The 17549-nt window shown below is 35.6% G+C and overlaps 1 protein-coding gene across 1 annotated transcript in view; it reads left to right on the top strand.

Annotated features, from left to right (window-relative positions):
* DCDC1 (doublecortin domain containing 1) overlaps positions 1-17549 on the top strand; it is a gene marked incomplete at its 3' end in the record, with an annotated part of 485061 nt that overhangs the window by 76683 nt on the left and 390829 nt on the right. Inside the window, 2 exon segments of the mRNA XM_081241118.1 lie at positions 6741-6763; positions 6766-6905. Of these exon segments, the coding sequence (XP_081097244.1) occupies positions 6741-6763; positions 6766-6905 (163 nt within the window).

Here is a 17549-nt window from a genome sequence, read left to right as displayed (position 1 = left end):
TCAGCCTGTGCCTGCGCCGGCTTCAATCATTGAAGATGCTATTAGTAGTAGGAAGGAGGGGGGAAGTAGTCAGAAACTTATGTTATTTATACGAGGAAAGGCTATGTCGGGCGATCCAATTATTAAGGGAACTAGTCAGTTTCCAAACCCACCAATTATGATAGGTATGACTATAAAAAAGATTATTACGAAGGCGTGGGCTGTCACTAGTACATTATAAACTTGGTCGTCTCCGATTAGTGTGCCAGGTTGACCTAGCTCAGCGCGGATTAATAAGCTTAGACCAGTGCCCACTATTCCTGCTCAGGCACCAAATAACAGGTATAGAGTGCCAATGTCTTTGTGGTTAGTTGAGAATAGTCAGCGATTTATGAACATAGGTAAAATGGCCGAGTAGGCATTAGACTGTAAATCTAAAAACAGAGGTAGAGTCCTCTTTTTGCCAGGTCCTGTAGTGAATAGTCATTTTGAATTGCAAATTCAAAGAAGCAGCTTCAATCCTGCCGGGACTTCTCCCGCCTTTTTTTTCTCGCGGCGGGAGAAGTAGATTGAAGCCAGTTGACTAGGGTATTTAGCTGTTAACTAAAAGTTCGTGGGAAATGTATCCCTCCAATCTAATGAGGACTTAGCTTAATGAAAGTGTTTGATTTGCGTTCAATTGATGTGAGGTGTGATCTTGCAGTCCTTATGGGCAGAAGTTAAGTGGATTGTACTTACTTAGGGCTTTGAAGGCCCTTGGTCTGGTTTAACCTAAACTTCTATAGTAAGGTAGGGATTATTGGTGTAAGGGGTAGGAGTATTGTAGATACTACGATTGCTGTTGGTAGGAGGGTTATTCGTTTTGTGGAGTGGAATTGTCATTTTATTTTTATATTATTTATAGAGGGAAATAAGGTTAGTGCTGTAGAATAGGTAAGGCGTATGTAGAAATATAGATTGAGTAGGGCTGTGATGGCTATGAATGTTGGTATGATGAGAGTATCATTTTTTGTTAATTCTTGGATAATTATTCATTTGGGTATAAACCCTGAGAGCGGAGGAAGTCCTCCTATAGAGAGTAGGATAAGTATGGTAAGGGTCGTGGTAATAGGTGTTTTGTTTCATGTTTGAGATAATGATAGTGTGGTGGTGGTAGAGTTTTGGATAAGTAATATAAATATTGTAAAGGTTGTTGTAATATAGATTAATAGGTTTAGTAGGGTTAAGGTTGGATTGTACAGTAGAATGGCTGTTATTCATCCTATGTGTGCGATTGATGAGTAAGCTATAATTTTTCGGAGTTGTGTTTGGTTTAGTCCGCCTCAGCCTCCGATTAGGATTGAGAGTAGGGATATTGTTAATATTAGGTTTAAGTTAATTGATAGTGAAATTTGGTAAAGGATTGATAGTGGTGCGAGTTTTTGTCATGTGAGTAGGATTAGGCCTGTAGTTAGGGGGATGCCTTGTGTTACTTCGGGTACTCAGAAGTGGAATGGAGATAGTCCTAGCTTGATGGCTAGGGCTATTGTTATTAGTATAGATGCTGTTGGATTGAATAGATTTGTAATGGTTCATTGACTGGAATATATTGAGTTAATAATAATGGCTATTATGAGTAGTATGGATGCAGTGGCTTGTGTTAGAAAATATTTAGTGGAGGCTTCTGTGGCTCGGGGGCTAGGGTTTTTTATTATAATAGGGATGATGGCTATTATGTTTATTTCAAATCCAATTCAGGCAAATAATCAGTGGGAGCTAATTATTACGATTGTTGTGCCTAGAATGAGGGTTATTAGGATGGTGATAAAGACGGGTGGATTTATTAGTATGGGAGGGATGTAAACCAACATTTTCGGGGTATGGGCCCGATAGCTTATTTAGCTGACCTTACTATAGATTGTAGTGTAATATGGTAGCACGGAGAATTTTGGATTCTTAAGAATAGGTTCGATCCCTGTTATTCTAGAAATAAGAGGGTTTAAACCTCTATTATTTACTCTATCAAAGTAATTCTTTTGTCAGACATATTTCTTTTATTGAGTTTGAGGAGGGATGCCCGCTGTCATAATGGGTAGTGATACATGTCATATACAGAGGGCTAGTGTTAGAGGAAGGAAATTTTTTCAGAGTAAGTGCATTAGTTGGTCGTATCGGAAACGTGGATAGGATGCTCGGATTCATAGGAATGATATTGTGAGTAGTAGTGTTTTGAGGATAAGGTTTGTTGTATATAGTTCTGGTGTGTGGGGGTCGTGGAATGTTCCTAAGAAGAGGATGGTTGTAAGTATATTTATTATGATAATGTTGGCGTATTCTGCTAGGAAGAATAGGGCAAAAGGTCCTGCTGCGTATTCTACATTGAATCCAGATACAAGCTCTGATTCTCCTTCTGTCAGGTCAAAAGGAGCCCGGTTAGTTTCTGCTAGGGTAGAGATAAATCATATTATAGCTAGTGGTCAAGAAGGAAATAGTAATCATAGTTGTTCTTGTGTTGTAGCTAGTGTAGATAGAGTGAAAGAGCCATTTATTAAAAGTACTGATAGGAGGATAATAGCTAGTGTTACTTCGTATGAAATTGTTTGTGCTACTGCTCGGAGGGCTCCAATTAGTGCGTATTTTGAATTAGAAGCTCAGCCTGATCATAGGATGGAGTAGACGGCTAGGCTTGATATTGCTAGTATAAACAATACTCCTAGGTTTATGTTGATGAGGGGGTGTGGTATGGGTAAGGGGCATCATATTGTGAGGGCTAGGGTTAGGGCAAGGATTGGTGCGATGATGAATATAGTGGTTGAGGATGTGGCTGGTCGTAGAGGTTCTTTGGTGAATAGTTTAATTGCATCAGCAAAGGGTTGGAGTAGGCCATATGGGCCTACGATGTTTGGTCCTTTTCGGAGTTGCATGTAGCCTAGAATTTTGCGTTCTACTAATGTTAGGAATGCTACGGCTAGGAGGATAGGGAGTGTAAGTATTAGGATGTTAATTATAAACATTTTGTTGAGAAGAGGAATTGAACCTCTGAATGTAAAAGTTTAAGTTTTATGCAATTGCCGGACTCTGCCACCTCAACAAGGCCCTGGTCTTGGGCAGGTTTAATTTGCGCTACGTTTATTAAATTGAGATTAATTCATTAATTGTTTGAAGGCGCTTTTTTAAAGTTGGCCTTATTTCTCTTGTCCTTTCGTACTGGGAGAAATGCGTAATAGATAGAAACCGACCTGGATTTGTGGTTTTTTGGGTTGGTTAATTAAAGCTCCATAGGGTCTTCTCGTCTTATTTTTTTATCTCCGCCTCTTCACGGAGAGGTCAATTTCACTGATTAAAAGTAAGAGACAGTAAAACCCTCGTGTGGCCATTCATACAAGTCCTTATTTAAAGAACAAATGATTATGCTACCTTTGCACGGTCAGAATACCGCGGCGGTTTAACGATTGTCACTGGGCAGGCAGTGCCTCTAATACTGATTATGCTAGAGGTGATGTTTTTGGTAAACAGGCGGGGTTTATGTTTGCCGAGTTCCTTTTACTTTTTTTAATCTTTCCTTAATGCACACCTGTGTTGGGTTAACAGTACTTTTAATAAATAATTTAGTGTTGGGTTTTATTTATTAGTTGTTAACTATCAGTATATTATCAGTTACTGATATAAGCTTGTGCGAGGAGAAAAATTTCTTGTTACTCATATTAACAGTATTGCTTCTATGTTTGTATAGATTAGTCCAATAGTCAGGCTAGGAGTTAATTTATTTATTATTAGGATTAAACATTGTTTTAGTGTTGAGCTTGAACGCTTTCTTAATTGGTGGCTGCTTTTAGGCCAACTATGGTTATAATGTTTATTTTACTCTCTAGTTAAGGTTGTATCCGTTTCTAAAAAGCTGTACCTTTTTAGACTAACAATTAAATATACGTTATGGCTTAAGGGTGTTTGTTAGTATTATTTAATGTTGAACTGAAATTCCTTTCTTGGACAACCAGCTATTACCAGGCTCGTTAGGCTTTTCACCTCTACTTATAGATCTTCTCGCTATTTTGCCACATAGATGAGTTTGTTCTATCTACTGTCCATAAGTAGCTCGTCTGGTTTCGGGTAACTTAACTTAAGGTCTCTTTGCTAAGTTGTTACTAGTTAAATCATTATGCAAAAGGTACAAGGGGTAAACTTTGCTTTTTTTTACTTTTAATATGTTCTTTCATCTTTCCCTTACGGTACTTTCTCTATAGCGCCAATGGTAGATTAAATTTCTATCTCCTATACTTTAAATGTATGGTGAATGTTTTATTTAGTTAAAATTTGATAATATTAGGGTAGGTTGAGTTGGGCTAGAATTGGTTCAAGATGTGCACAGATTGTGGAATCTTCTAGGTGTAAACTAGATGCTTTGTTTAAGCTACATCTTGTTTTGTCCAAGCACACTTTCCAGTATGCTTACCTTGTTACGACTTGTCTCCTCTTGCAAAGTTGCTTGCGTGTGTTAGTTAGCTGGGGCTTAGCGGTAATGTTTGAGGAGGGTGACGGGCGGTGTGTGCGTGTTTCATGGCCTTATTCAACTAGGCACTCTATTCCTAGTTTACTGCTAAATCCTCCTTTAGTTTTTAGATTTCATAAAAACTTTCGTGCGGATATAGGGATGTTCTTGGTATAGAAAATGTAGCCCATTTCTTCCCACCCCATAAGTTACACCTTGACCTAACGTTTTTATGTAAGATAATTGTGCTTACTTTCATTCCTTTTTAGGGTTTGCTGAAGATGGCGGTATATAGACTGGAGTAGCAAGGGTTGGTGAGGTTGATCGGGGTTTATCGATTATAGAACAGGCTCCTCTAGAGGGATATGAAGCACCGCCAAGTCCTTTGAGTTTTAGGCTATTGCTAGTAGTACTCTGGCGAGTAGTCTTGTTTTGAGACTATTTAGGTTTACGACTAAGCATAGTGGGGTATCTAATCCCAGTTTGGATCTTAGTTATCGTGTAGTCAGATTATATTAAAGTCACTCTCGTGGTTTAGTTTAGTTTTAATTATGGCTTTCTACAGCTTAATTAAGGTTTAACTTTATTTTATGTCATTCTTTAACACTCTTTACGCCGTATTTCTATTAATTTGGGTTAATCGTATGACCGCGGTGGCTGGCACGAAGTTTACCAACCCTAGTTAACATGACTTAGTCAAACTTTCGTTCATTGCTTAATTTTTATCACTGCTGTGTCCCGTGGGGGTGTGGCTGAGCAAGGTGTTATGAGCTGCTGGTATAGCGTGCTTGATACCTGCTCCTTTTAATCTTTATGATTTAGAGGGCATATTTCACTGGGGTGTGGATGCTTGCATGTGTAAGTCTATTAAGAATTAATAGAAAGGCTGGGACCAAACCTTTATGTTGACGGGGCAGTGTATGTCCATCTAGACATTTTCAGTGTCTTGCTTTGGTAGGAATTTAAGCTACGTTAACTCGTGGAATGCGAAAGATATTCGTATAATTTTATTATGGGGCTTGTGTCAGATTTAGTATTGATTTATGAAAAATTTAATCTTTAAATCTAGGGGGCAAGCTGTCAAGGGGGGTGGTGAATATCTAAGCAGAAGGTTAGTTTTGTAGGAGGTAAGGGGGGTTTGGACCCCTATGAGATACAGTTTTTTGACTCCGGGGGGAATAGTGGAGTACTATGTCCTGTGACCATTAATTTAACTGCACATGTTGGTTGTGCTAGTCCAATCAAAAATACACACAGGTCCAGCTACAATTTGCTTGACTGTGACAGGGCCTTCTTAAGGCCATAGCTGAGTCGGTGCAGGCCCCCCCCAAAAAGAGAAATACCAAATGTATGAAATCTCAGTTATGTGTGAGCATGGGCTGATTAGTCATTAACCCATCGAGATGTCTTATTTAAGAGGAACGAGTGGGCGATTTTAAGTTAAAATGGCCCTGAAGTAAGAACCAGATGTCTTATAAAAGGCAATATTAGCTACCCCCACGATCGATGGGCCCGGTGCGAGAAGAGGGATCCCTGCCGAGCGGGTTGCTGGTTTCACGCGGCATGGTGATTAAGCTCGTGATCTAATGGAACGGGCACATGTACAATCAATGCAAATTATGTACTTATGTAAAATAAAAAAAATTAATTACGAGCTTTAACTCTCCGTAGTGAAAATAAATGAATGCACAGTTATACATAGTATATATATACATACAGTCCTGAAGAGACGCTATATATTGATGGGTGTGTGAGTGTGCTTGCGTGATAGATACAGTAAATGTACTGTAGGTTTTTTTTTTTCAATACTGACGTAGTACTGTAGGGTTGTGGTGATTCTACAATAAGACTTTTTCAGGGAATAGTTTATGTAGAATTTCAGCTTTGGGTGTTGATGGTGAAGTATAATGCTTCTTCCCTGAAGTCTTAGGGAGATGGGGTTTATCTCCATTTCCGGTTTACAAGGCCGGGGTATTTTTATACTACAAAGACTCTTCATTTTAGTAATTTGTTTTCGATGAGGCTGGCTGTTGGTATTAGTACTAGGATTAGGAGAAAGTATAGGATCGATGCTAGTTGGCCTATGATTGTGTAGGGATATTCTACGGGTTGGCCTCCGATTCATGTTAGGGTTAGGAAGTCTGCGATTAATAGTCAAAAGAGGAGTTGGCTGAAGGGTCGGAATATTATGCTTCGTTGTTTGGACGTATGGAGTAGGGGAATAAACAATAGAATGAGAATTGAAAGTAGTAAGGCTAAGACGCCTCCTAGTTTATTGGGAATTGATCGTAAGATTGCGTATGCTTCCTACTGATGTCAAAATACGGAAAACAAGCCTGATCTTTCCATTAGAATGAAGAAACTTACTGAGAAGACCTCAGTCCGAATTCTTTTCTTTAAGAATGGCACGGGGCAGGATGGGCATGAGATTACAGTGGGAAAGGAAACAATGAAAAAGGTAATTTTGTATTAAATATTGAAGTATAAATTAAATTTCAAAGTTTTTGTGACTCTTGAAATGTGTTTTTTCCTTTTATAAATCATGTCAACTAATAAACTGAAATATTAAGAAGGCATTATATAGAATGCAAAAGTTCAGCTGTTTATATATATGCTTATTGCACTAACAACATAACTTACTTTAACAAAGCAACAGTATTTCAGGAAATAATTTGGCTAACATAGTTGGCCATTTCCCTAGTTAAAAGTTATGTTTACACTTAAGGAAACATTCTAGTTGGTTATAATATTTTACAAGATATTTATATTGAAGCCAACTTAACTATCTTCAAATCTCAAAACGGCTCCTTTTCATTTACAATACCAGTAATAAAACCTAGAAGCACCCCTGTTCTTTGAAACAATAAATTAAATCTGAAATAACTAGAATTCAGTTTAAAAATATCCATATGCATTTTAAAAAGTAAATCTGGATGGGCCTAAGAAAAATCATGTAACAATCCAGCAAACTTTAAAAAACAAATTTTAAAGTATTACTTGTCATATAACTTCATGTTTTTTAGAAGGTGCTTGTACTTCCCAGGTCTTTGATATTTAAAAATATAGAGGAACTAATGGGAATTTGCGGGGGGGGGAAGCCTTTTTTTTTCAGATAAAGATTTTTCACTGTATCTTAAAGTAGCTTGTTAATAATAATAAAAGCAACTAAAATTTATTAAACATGTATTAGAGAGACAGTGAAACATAACCAGACTCTCTAGGTTTTAATCCTAGCTTTGTCATTCACTAGCTATAAGACCTTGGATAACTTACATTGTCTGAGTCTCAATTTCGTTATCTGAAAACTGGTGATAATAATATGCCTACCTGATAGAACTGATGTAACTATTCAATGTGATATTACGTGTGGAATACAATGCCTGGCACCCAGAAAGTTCCCATTAAATTCTTTTTTTTTTTTTTTTTTTTTTTTTTGTGGTACACGGGCCTCTCACTGCTGTGGCCTCCCCCGTTGTGGAGCACAGGCTCCGGACGCACAGGCTCAGCGGCCATGGCCCACGGGCCCAGCCGCTCCACGGCATGCGGGATCCTCCCAGACCGGGGCATGAACCCGCGTCCCCTGCATTGGCAGGCGGACTCCCAACAACTGCACCACCAGGGAAGCCCCCTTAAATTCTTATCTTGGTATTCTTATCTTTAGGATTCATAAATATACATCTAATAGTTGGAAATTATTTTTCTTATTAATGGGAAACATTTATTATGAAATGAAGATAGGTATAAATTATTTTGTTATACCAGACTATTTTCAAAATGAATTTTGTTTGAAACAGGTGAATAGTTGACTAGATATTGGAAATTTTTATTTTCAAAATAATCTATTTCTTCATCTACTGATTTTTATAGTTGTTTTATAACTACATCTGGGTAAGAGCATTTACTGAGGAGCTGGGAAACTGGGTTTTATTTCCTTCTTATCTGCAGATTTGGATTATGAGTAAAACAAGGGATATTACACACCAGAGCAAATTGCTAAGGCAAGTTGTAACATCTTCCCTGGGGATTTTGAAAAGTAGAGAAGGTGGGCATAGCTCTTGGATTGTTAAAATGCAGTCATTCTTGGAGATGGAAGCTAGATTAGATAACCTCTTGAGTTCACTTCAGTTCAATCTCCGTAATTCTATGCCTCAGTGGTAAAATTGGGGTAATAGTCACTCTTACAGATTACATGTTCTTAGAAGAAAGGTTGAGTGTAAATAAAAATGTCACTGCTATTTTGTTTTTTGACGCGAAAGAGCAATTCATTTAAAACTGGAGGATCAAGGAATTCTTTCGCTTATTTTTTCTCCCTATAATTTGTAGAATTTAAAGAACTTTCACAATTTTTATGAAACTCCGGACAAGATTCAGTAATAAATGTATTTGTAAATATTTGTCTCAGTAGTGCTTTTAAGAATGAGGTAAAGGAGAGGAGGCAATGGAATACTGGTCTTAGATGTCGAAAGAACTTTTTTGGAGGGAATAAAAATAAGGCTAGCTAATTATTTTGTAAATAAAATTTAAATTTTGAAAGCTTTGTTGATAATCACAGGATAATGCCCTATTTATTGATTAAATACCAAATCAGTAGTAGGACTAAAAAGATGGCATAGTCATTGGAAAAACACGTTATTTTCTCTTTTATGATAGATTATTAGGACTGCTGGGGACTAATAGCTATTTTTAGATTATTGCTAAGTAATATAAAACTGAAGTACAAAGTAAAGGACTCTAACATTATGAAGGTCATTGAAGTGAAATAAGAAGGGAATTATAGAAGACAGGTGATAAAATAAGGTAGCCAAAGTGTAAAAGTCCTCTCTGAGCTCAGAATGGAGCCAAGGGGAAATAACTGTATTTCAATAATAGGTACAAAATCAAAAGCATATCCGTTTATTTATTTTAGGAGGTTAAGTTATTAAGAAGTTTGAAATGAGAGTCAAAGTGATATAATTCTTCTCTAAACTCTAGAATACCAGAACTATGGCCCATCCCTTTGAAACTGGAATCAGATGGTTTTAGAATTACTTGGTATGGTTTTAGTAACAGCAGTAACACAGCACCTGCTACTATGGGGTATAGGCTAAACATTATCCATGTGTTGAAAAAGATATTAGGAAAAATTTGTGGGCACAAGATGCAAAGTAAATGGAAGATGAAAACTGCTCCAGACACATAACTTTTTAAGGTTGGTGTTAGTGGTAGATAAGTTTCTTTTCCCTCAGTTATCTCTTAGAATCATTGTCAGAGAAGTGGTATTAAGCTGTGTGGATTATTGTATTAGCCAGGACAACATCTCCTTTATGAGACATCTTTATTTTTTTCGCAGCAGTTAATAATTGTATCTTATTTATTTGCTTTTTGCTTGGTTTTCTGTGTACTATTACTAATGGCATGAGATTACAATGGTAAAGAAAACAATGAAAGAGATATTGAAATAAATGAAAGAATGAAAAAAACTCTCAGTCCAGTTTGAACTGATTGTTCCCTGTGACTATCCTGGTATATCCCTTCACCATCAACTTTAAGATTACCTTTCCCTATCTGATCTCTTGGATGCCTTTCTCCTTGTGCTCCCCTATCTTCATTTACTCTATTGTGCACACATACTAGTGACTTTCTGAGAAAACCTGCATCCGAATCATCTGGGCTATGTGTTAAAAATTCAGACTTCTAGGCCCTACTCCAAGCCTACTGAATTAAGACTCTCTTGAACATAGGGCCTGAGAATCTGAATTTCAGCAAATGTCTCCAGATGTTTCCTAATCCCACTAAAGTTTGAGAACTCTTGTTCTGGTGTTCTAAAATCTCAAACTTACTAATTAACGGAAATTTTCATAGATTCCTTGTTTATTCTATACTTCTCATGTAGTGTAAGAGAAAGATAATAAGTTGTGTGACAGAGAAAACAGTTTATGGGAAATTATAACACTGGTTGTTACACGAGAACTAGTGCAAGGAGTTCAGAAATCAGGAAGAGGAATATGACTACAGGTTAGCAAGACGGGAGTAGTGCATGTGTAGTAACTCTGACTAAGAAAAAAATAAATATTCCCTTAGTGTTTGTATGTGAACATATTTCACTGCAATGACTTTTCCCTGTTATTACTGAAAAACCACAAAAAATGTATTGAGTTACTCACATATGACTGTCAAGATATAAATAAATAATAGACTTTATCAGATGCCTTTAAACCAGAGGAAGATTTAGACATCTATGATATTCACCATTTGTTAATTTGAGAAACAGCTCAATAAGCCTAAACAGTAACAGCAAAAAACTTTAAGAAAAATTTTCAAGTTCAAGAAAGGCCCAACTCAAATGTAAACTGGTGCAACCACTATGGAAAACAGTATGGAGATTCCTTTAAAAACTAAAAATAGAGCTACTGTATGATCCAGCAATCCCACTCCTGGGCATATATCCAGAAAAGACAAAAACTCTTAATTTGAAAAGATACATGCACCCCAGTGTTCATATCAACACTATTTACAATAGCCAAGACATGGAAACAACCCAAGTGCCCATCAACAGATGACTGGTTTAAGAAGATGTGGTATATTTATACAATGGAATAGTACTCAGCCATAAAAAGAATGAAATATTGCCATTTGCAACAGCATGGATGGACCTTGAGAATATTATACTAAGTGAAGTAAGTCAGACAGAGAAAGACAAATGTTGTATGATATCTATATGTGGGATCTAAAAAATAATACAAATGAATCTGTATACAAAAGAGAAACAGGTTCACAGACATAGAAAACAAACTATGGTTACTAAAGTGGAAAGGGAGGTTGGGAGGGATAAGTTAGGAGTAGGGGATTAACAGATACAAATTACTATACATAAAATAGGTAAGCAACAAGGATTTACTGTATAGCACAGGGAACTATATTTAATACCTTGTAATGACCTATAATGGAAAATAATCTGAAAAAATATGTATAACTGAATCATTTTGCTATATGTGGCTATGTGTGTTGTGAAACTAACACAGTATTATAAATCAACTATACTTCAATTAAAAGAAAAAAGAAAAAAAAAGGCCCAATTCAGATGAAAAAAAATGCAGCATGAATAGCATGACTGTGGAATGTTCACACACAAATCAGTAACTATAACAACAGAGGTTTTCCCAGTAGTGTGAGTGAAAATTTAGAGAACATTTTAAGAGATTCAAAAGGTAGCACCTGGAGTAACAAAATTTGATAAAGGATGCTCAACATGGATTCTGACAGGAGAGGTCATGCATAATTATTTATGTTGGAAGTTCTTTAAAGAGCTTTTTATGATATATGAGCAAAAGCCTATTGATACTATTATTGTTTTAAAAATTAGTCTAATGTTCATACCAGGGTTTAATATCAGATTAAAAAATATGAAAGCAGATTTTTAAAAAATATAAAATTTGATAATGTAGTTTATTTTCAAGAGGTTATGGATAGCCAATTGTCTTCTATTTATTTAGTGTAGAGTTTAGGGTAATACAATTGGATTATTTCAGAATATTATAAGTAATTACTTGGTGGTCAGAAATTTTTTTTGAACAAAATCATAAGAGGAAAAGGATGTAGATTTCCTTGGCTGAAATAAAAACAAGTAAGAATTTTCAGTCTAAATATTTATTTACTTTACAGATTGTAGTTAAGGACAGTTCTTAACATTATGCTTTAACTCCCCTAATCATTAAGACATAAGCATGATATTAAATCCGAAAAGGTAAAATTTATTTCTGTTCATTTATTAAAATTGCCTTATGGTTTTTTATCTTTACATTTTATACTTTAATACATTTTAATTGCTAAGAACCTATAACAATAATGGTTAAACTGAAAGGTTTATTAAATTAGTTTTCATACATACCATTAAAGTATCTTTGTTGAACTTTAATTTCTGGACATTATAGTCACAGAATTTTATGAAGTAGTCTAATCAAGCAACTCAGAAAACTGTGACTTAGAGAAGTTAACTGCCATATCCAAAATGGAGCAAATGGAATAGCTAGGACTACAACCCATTTTCTGACTTGAAGAACAATATTTTTTTGTATGTGAAACTGCCACAAATATACTTTTTCTCACATTTTAATTCCTATGTGTCCTCACCTAAAAAGGAATTAACATAACCATTAAAAAATATGAGGATTCTGTTTACGGTTATAATAGAAAAGCTAGTATCATACTAGCTATCCCATTTTAAACAACTGAAAACTGCACAAAATATATGAGAAAGCTATTTTTAAACTGTAGGCAATGGGAAGCACCAGACTGTCATGCCTGACAGAAGAGGAAATGTTGAAGTGAGTCTTAACCATTTACCTCATCTTTATACTTGGAGGCAATTTTTGGACTGTGGTGTAGGGAGAGAGAATCCAAGAAAAGCACAGTGATCTCCACAAGCTGAAGAGGAAGACATCAAAGTTTTGGGAGGATGAAATGGCTGGAACTTATCATGAAATGCCACAAATGAGGGAGATATTTAGAGAATAATTCCCAAGTTTTGCCTAGGGTTCCCCCTGTACATTTGGCTAAATACTAAGTTGCTGATACACACAGTGAACTCCACACGGCCTGGCACAGACAAGTACCAGAGAAAGAGCAACTAATGGGGATGTAAAAAGGAAAAAACTATGGAAGTATGCACAGGCCAGGGAGACATTTGTGTTTTGACCAGTTGGAGGGGAGGAATTTTATTGAACATATAGGGGATTCATGAAGAGACCAGAAAAGGTAATCATGGATCCAAGAAGCTCAATGAAAGCTCAGGAAATGCAAAAGAATTAGAATGCCAAATTTGGAAGTCTTGCACTATCTGATTTCAACATTTATTATAAAGTAAAATAATCAAGACAGAATGGTATTGCCATAAGGATACATATAAAGTGGAATGAAAGCAAGTAGAAAGTTCAGAAATAGACTCACACGTATAGTGACATATTAATCTTGATAATTCAATGAGGAAAAAAGTCTTTTTTGATAAATATTTTTGAAATTAGGTATCTGCATGATAAGAAATTACCCCAATCCCTACCTCATCGCAAAACTTAATTTAAAATTACCCATAGATCTATTCATTAGAAAAGTAAAACTGTAATAATTCTAAGAGGAGACATTTTTTACAACCTGAGGTAGGCAAAGATTTCTTAGATAGGGCTAAAAAGTATGAACTAAAACAAAAGGAAACAAAAAATATTAAATCCACTTTATCCAAAATTTTAAATCTTTTGCCCTTCAAAAGACAGCATTAATAAAATGAAAAATCTAGCCACAGACTGGGAGAAAATGTTCAGAAAACACTCATCTGACAAACAATTTGCATTCAGAACATATAAAGATCTCTGACAACTCAATAGTATGAGGACAAACCGCTCAATAAAAAAGGTCAAAAGATTTGAACACTACTAATAAAGACCAAGAAATAAACCATAGTGCATGAAAAGAGGCTCACATTACATATCATCAAAGAAATGCAAATTAAATCCCTGAGTTACCATTACACACATATTAGAAAGGCTAAGATTAAAAAGACTGACAATACTAAGAGTTGACGAAAATCTGGAGTAACTGGAAATCTCACAGTTGGCTGATGAGAATCCAGCTATTTTAAGCTACTTAATGAGAACAAAAAGTAAGTAATAGGCAAATATAACCCAATCTCCTGGCATCTTCAGATTAAAATAATAGCCATGATCTTTATTATAAGTCATTGTGAAGTGTTAATCTTAACAGATAGTCATACCAAGTATATTTTATGTCTTAATTCATTGAAAATTTATAATGTATTTGACAGACTTTCAATTAGTAAAAAAAAAGTATATAAACAGATTCCCTTTCTCAAAATATTTATGATAAATTGTAGTTCTCTTCTACTGAACAAGTACAATTAATTTCCAAAAGTGAAATATTTTTAGTAATCCAGTGAATTAATTTCATAATTATCCATTCATTTTCACAGTATTCGGTATGCTAAATTGCTTCTAAAATTCTTCTTTGGGTTCTTATTTAAATAGTTTGCTTCTAGAGGGCAGACAGCAGAAGCAAGAAGAACTACAATCCTGCAGCCTTTGGAACAAAAACCACATTCACAGAAATATAGACAAGATGAAAAGGCAGAGGGCTACGTACTAGATGAAGGAACAACATAAAACCCCAGAAACACAGCTAAATGAAGTGGAGATAGGCAACCTTCCAGAAAAAGAATCCAGAGTAATAATAGTGAAGATGATCCAGGACGTTGGAAAAAGAATGGAGGCAAAGATCAAGAAGATGCAGGAAATGTTTAACAAAGACCTAGAAGAATTAAAGAACAAAGAAACAGAGATGAACAATACAATAACTGAAATGAAAACTACACTAGAAGGAAACAATAGCAGAATAACTGAGGCAGAAGAACAGATAAGTGACCTGGAACACAGAATGTTGGAATTCACTGCTGCAGAACAGAATAAAGAAAAAAGAATGAAAAGAAATGAAGACAGCCTAAGAGACCTCTGGGACAACATTAAATGCAACAACATTCACATTATAGGGGTCCCAGAAGGAGAAGAGAAAGAGAAAGGACCAGAGAAAATATTTGAAGGGATTATAGTGGAAAACTTCCCTAACATGGGAAAGGAAATAGCCACCCAAGTCCAGGAAGTGCAGAGAGTGCCATACAGGATAAACCCAAGGAGAACCACACCAAGACACATAGTAATCAAATTGGGAAAAGTTAAAGACAAAGAAAAATTATTGAAAGTAGCAAGGGAAAAATGATGAATAATATACAAGGGAACTCCTATAAGGTTAACAGCTGATTTCTCAGCAGAAACTCTAAAGTCAGAAGGGAGTGACATGATATACTTAAAGTGATGAAAGGGAAGAACCTACAACCAAGATTACTCTACCCCACAAGGATCTCATTCAGATTCGATGGAGAAATCAAAAGCTTTACAGAAGCAAAAGCTAAGAGAATTCAGCACCACCAAACCAGCTCTACAACAAATGCTAAAGGAATTTCTGTAAGTGGGAAACACAAGAGAAGAAAAGGACCTACAAAAACAAACCCAAAACAATTAAGAAAATGGTCATAGGAACATACATATTGATAATTACCTTAAACGTGAATGGATTAAATGCTCCAACCAAAAGACACAGGCTTGCTGTATGGATACAAAAACAAGACCCATATATATGCGGTCTACAAGAGACCCACTTCAGAACTAGGGACACACACAGACTGAAAGTGAGGGGATGGAAAAAGATATTGCATGCAAATGGAAATCAAAAGAATGTTGAAGTAGCAATACTCATATCAGATAAAATAGACTTTAAAATAAATAATGTTACAAGAGACAAGGAAGGACACTCCATAATGATCAAGGGATCAATCCAAGAAGAAGATATAACAATTATAAATATATATGCACCCAAAATAGGAGCATCCCAATACATAAGACAACTGCTAACAGCTATAAAAGAAGAAATTGACAGTAACACAATAATAGTGGGGACTTTAACACCTCACTTACACCAATGGACAGATTATCCGAAATGAAAATAAATAAGGAAACAGAAGCTTTAAGTGACACAATAGACCAGATAGATTTAATTGATATTTATAGGACATTCCATCCAAAAACAGCAGATTACACTTTCTTCTCAAGTGTGCATGGAACATTCTCCAGGATAGATCACATCTTGGGTTACAAATCAAGCCTCAGTAAATTTAAGAAAATTGAAATCATATCAAGCATCTTTTCTGACCACAACACTATGAGATTAGAAATGAATTACATGGATAAAAATGTAAAAAACACAAACACATGGAGGCTAAACAATACGTTACTAAATAAACAAGAGATCACTGAAGAAATCAAAGAGAAAATCAAAAAATACCTAGAAACAAATGACTTTAAAACACGGTGATCCAAAACCTATGGGATCCAGCAAAAGCAGTTCTAAGAGGGAAGTTTATAGCTATACAAGCCTACCTCAAGAAACAAGCAAAATCTCAAATAAACAATCTAAACTTACATCTGAAGGAACTAGAGAAAGAAGAACAAACAAAACCCAAAGTTAGCAGAAGGAAAGAAATCATAAAGATCAGAGCAGAAATAAATGAAATAGAAAAAACAAAGAAAACAATAGCAAAGATCAACCAAACTAAAATCTTGTTCTTTGAGAAGATAAACAAAACTGATAAACTTTTAGCCAGACTCATCAAGAAAAAGAGGGAGAGGACTCAAATAAATAAAATTAGAAATGAAAAAGGAGAAGTTACAACAGACACCGCAGAAATAGAAAGCATCCTAGGAGACTACTACAAGCAATGCTATGCCAATAAAATGGGCAACCTGGAAGAAATGGACAAATTCTTAGAAAGGTATTACCTTCCAAGACTGAAGCAGGAACAGATAGAAAATATGAGCAGACCAATCACAAGTAATGAATTTGTAATGGTGATTAAAAATCTTCCAACAAACAAAAGTCCAGGACCAGATGGCTTCACAGGTGAATTCTATCAAAGATTTAGAGAAGAGCTAACACTCATCCTTCTGAAACTCTTCCAAAAAATTGCAGAGGAAAGAACACTCCCAAACTCATTCTATAAGACCACCATCATCCTGATACCAAAACCAGATAAAGATACTGCAAAAAAGAAAATGACAGACCAATGTCACTGATGAATATAGATGCAAAAATCCTCAACAGAATACTAGTAAACAGAATCCAACAACACATTAAAAGGATCATACACCATGATCAAGTGGGATTTATCCCAGGGATGCAAGGTTCCTTCAATATACACAAATCAAACAATGTGATACACCATATTAACAAATTGAAGAAGAAAACCCATATGATCATCTCAATAGATGCAGAAAAAGCTTTTGACAAAATTCAACACCCATTTAGGATAAAAACTCTCCAGAAAGTGGGCATAGAAGGAACCTACCGCAACATAATAAAGGCCATATATGACAAACCCACAGCAAACATCGTTCTCAATGGTGAAAAACTGAAAGCATTTCCTCTGAGATCAGGAACAAGACAAGGATGTCAACTCACCACTATTATTCAACATAGTTTTGGAAGTCCTAGCCACAGCAATCAGAGA

The sequence above is a fragment of the Mesoplodon bidens genome (genome assembly GCF_964165515.1).
Source record: "Mesoplodon bidens genome assembly, chromosome: 7".
Classification (NCBI taxonomy): domain Eukaryota; kingdom Metazoa; phylum Chordata; class Mammalia; order Artiodactyla; family Ziphiidae; genus Mesoplodon; species Mesoplodon bidens.
This window is presented reverse-complemented; position numbering and strand designations above follow the sequence as displayed.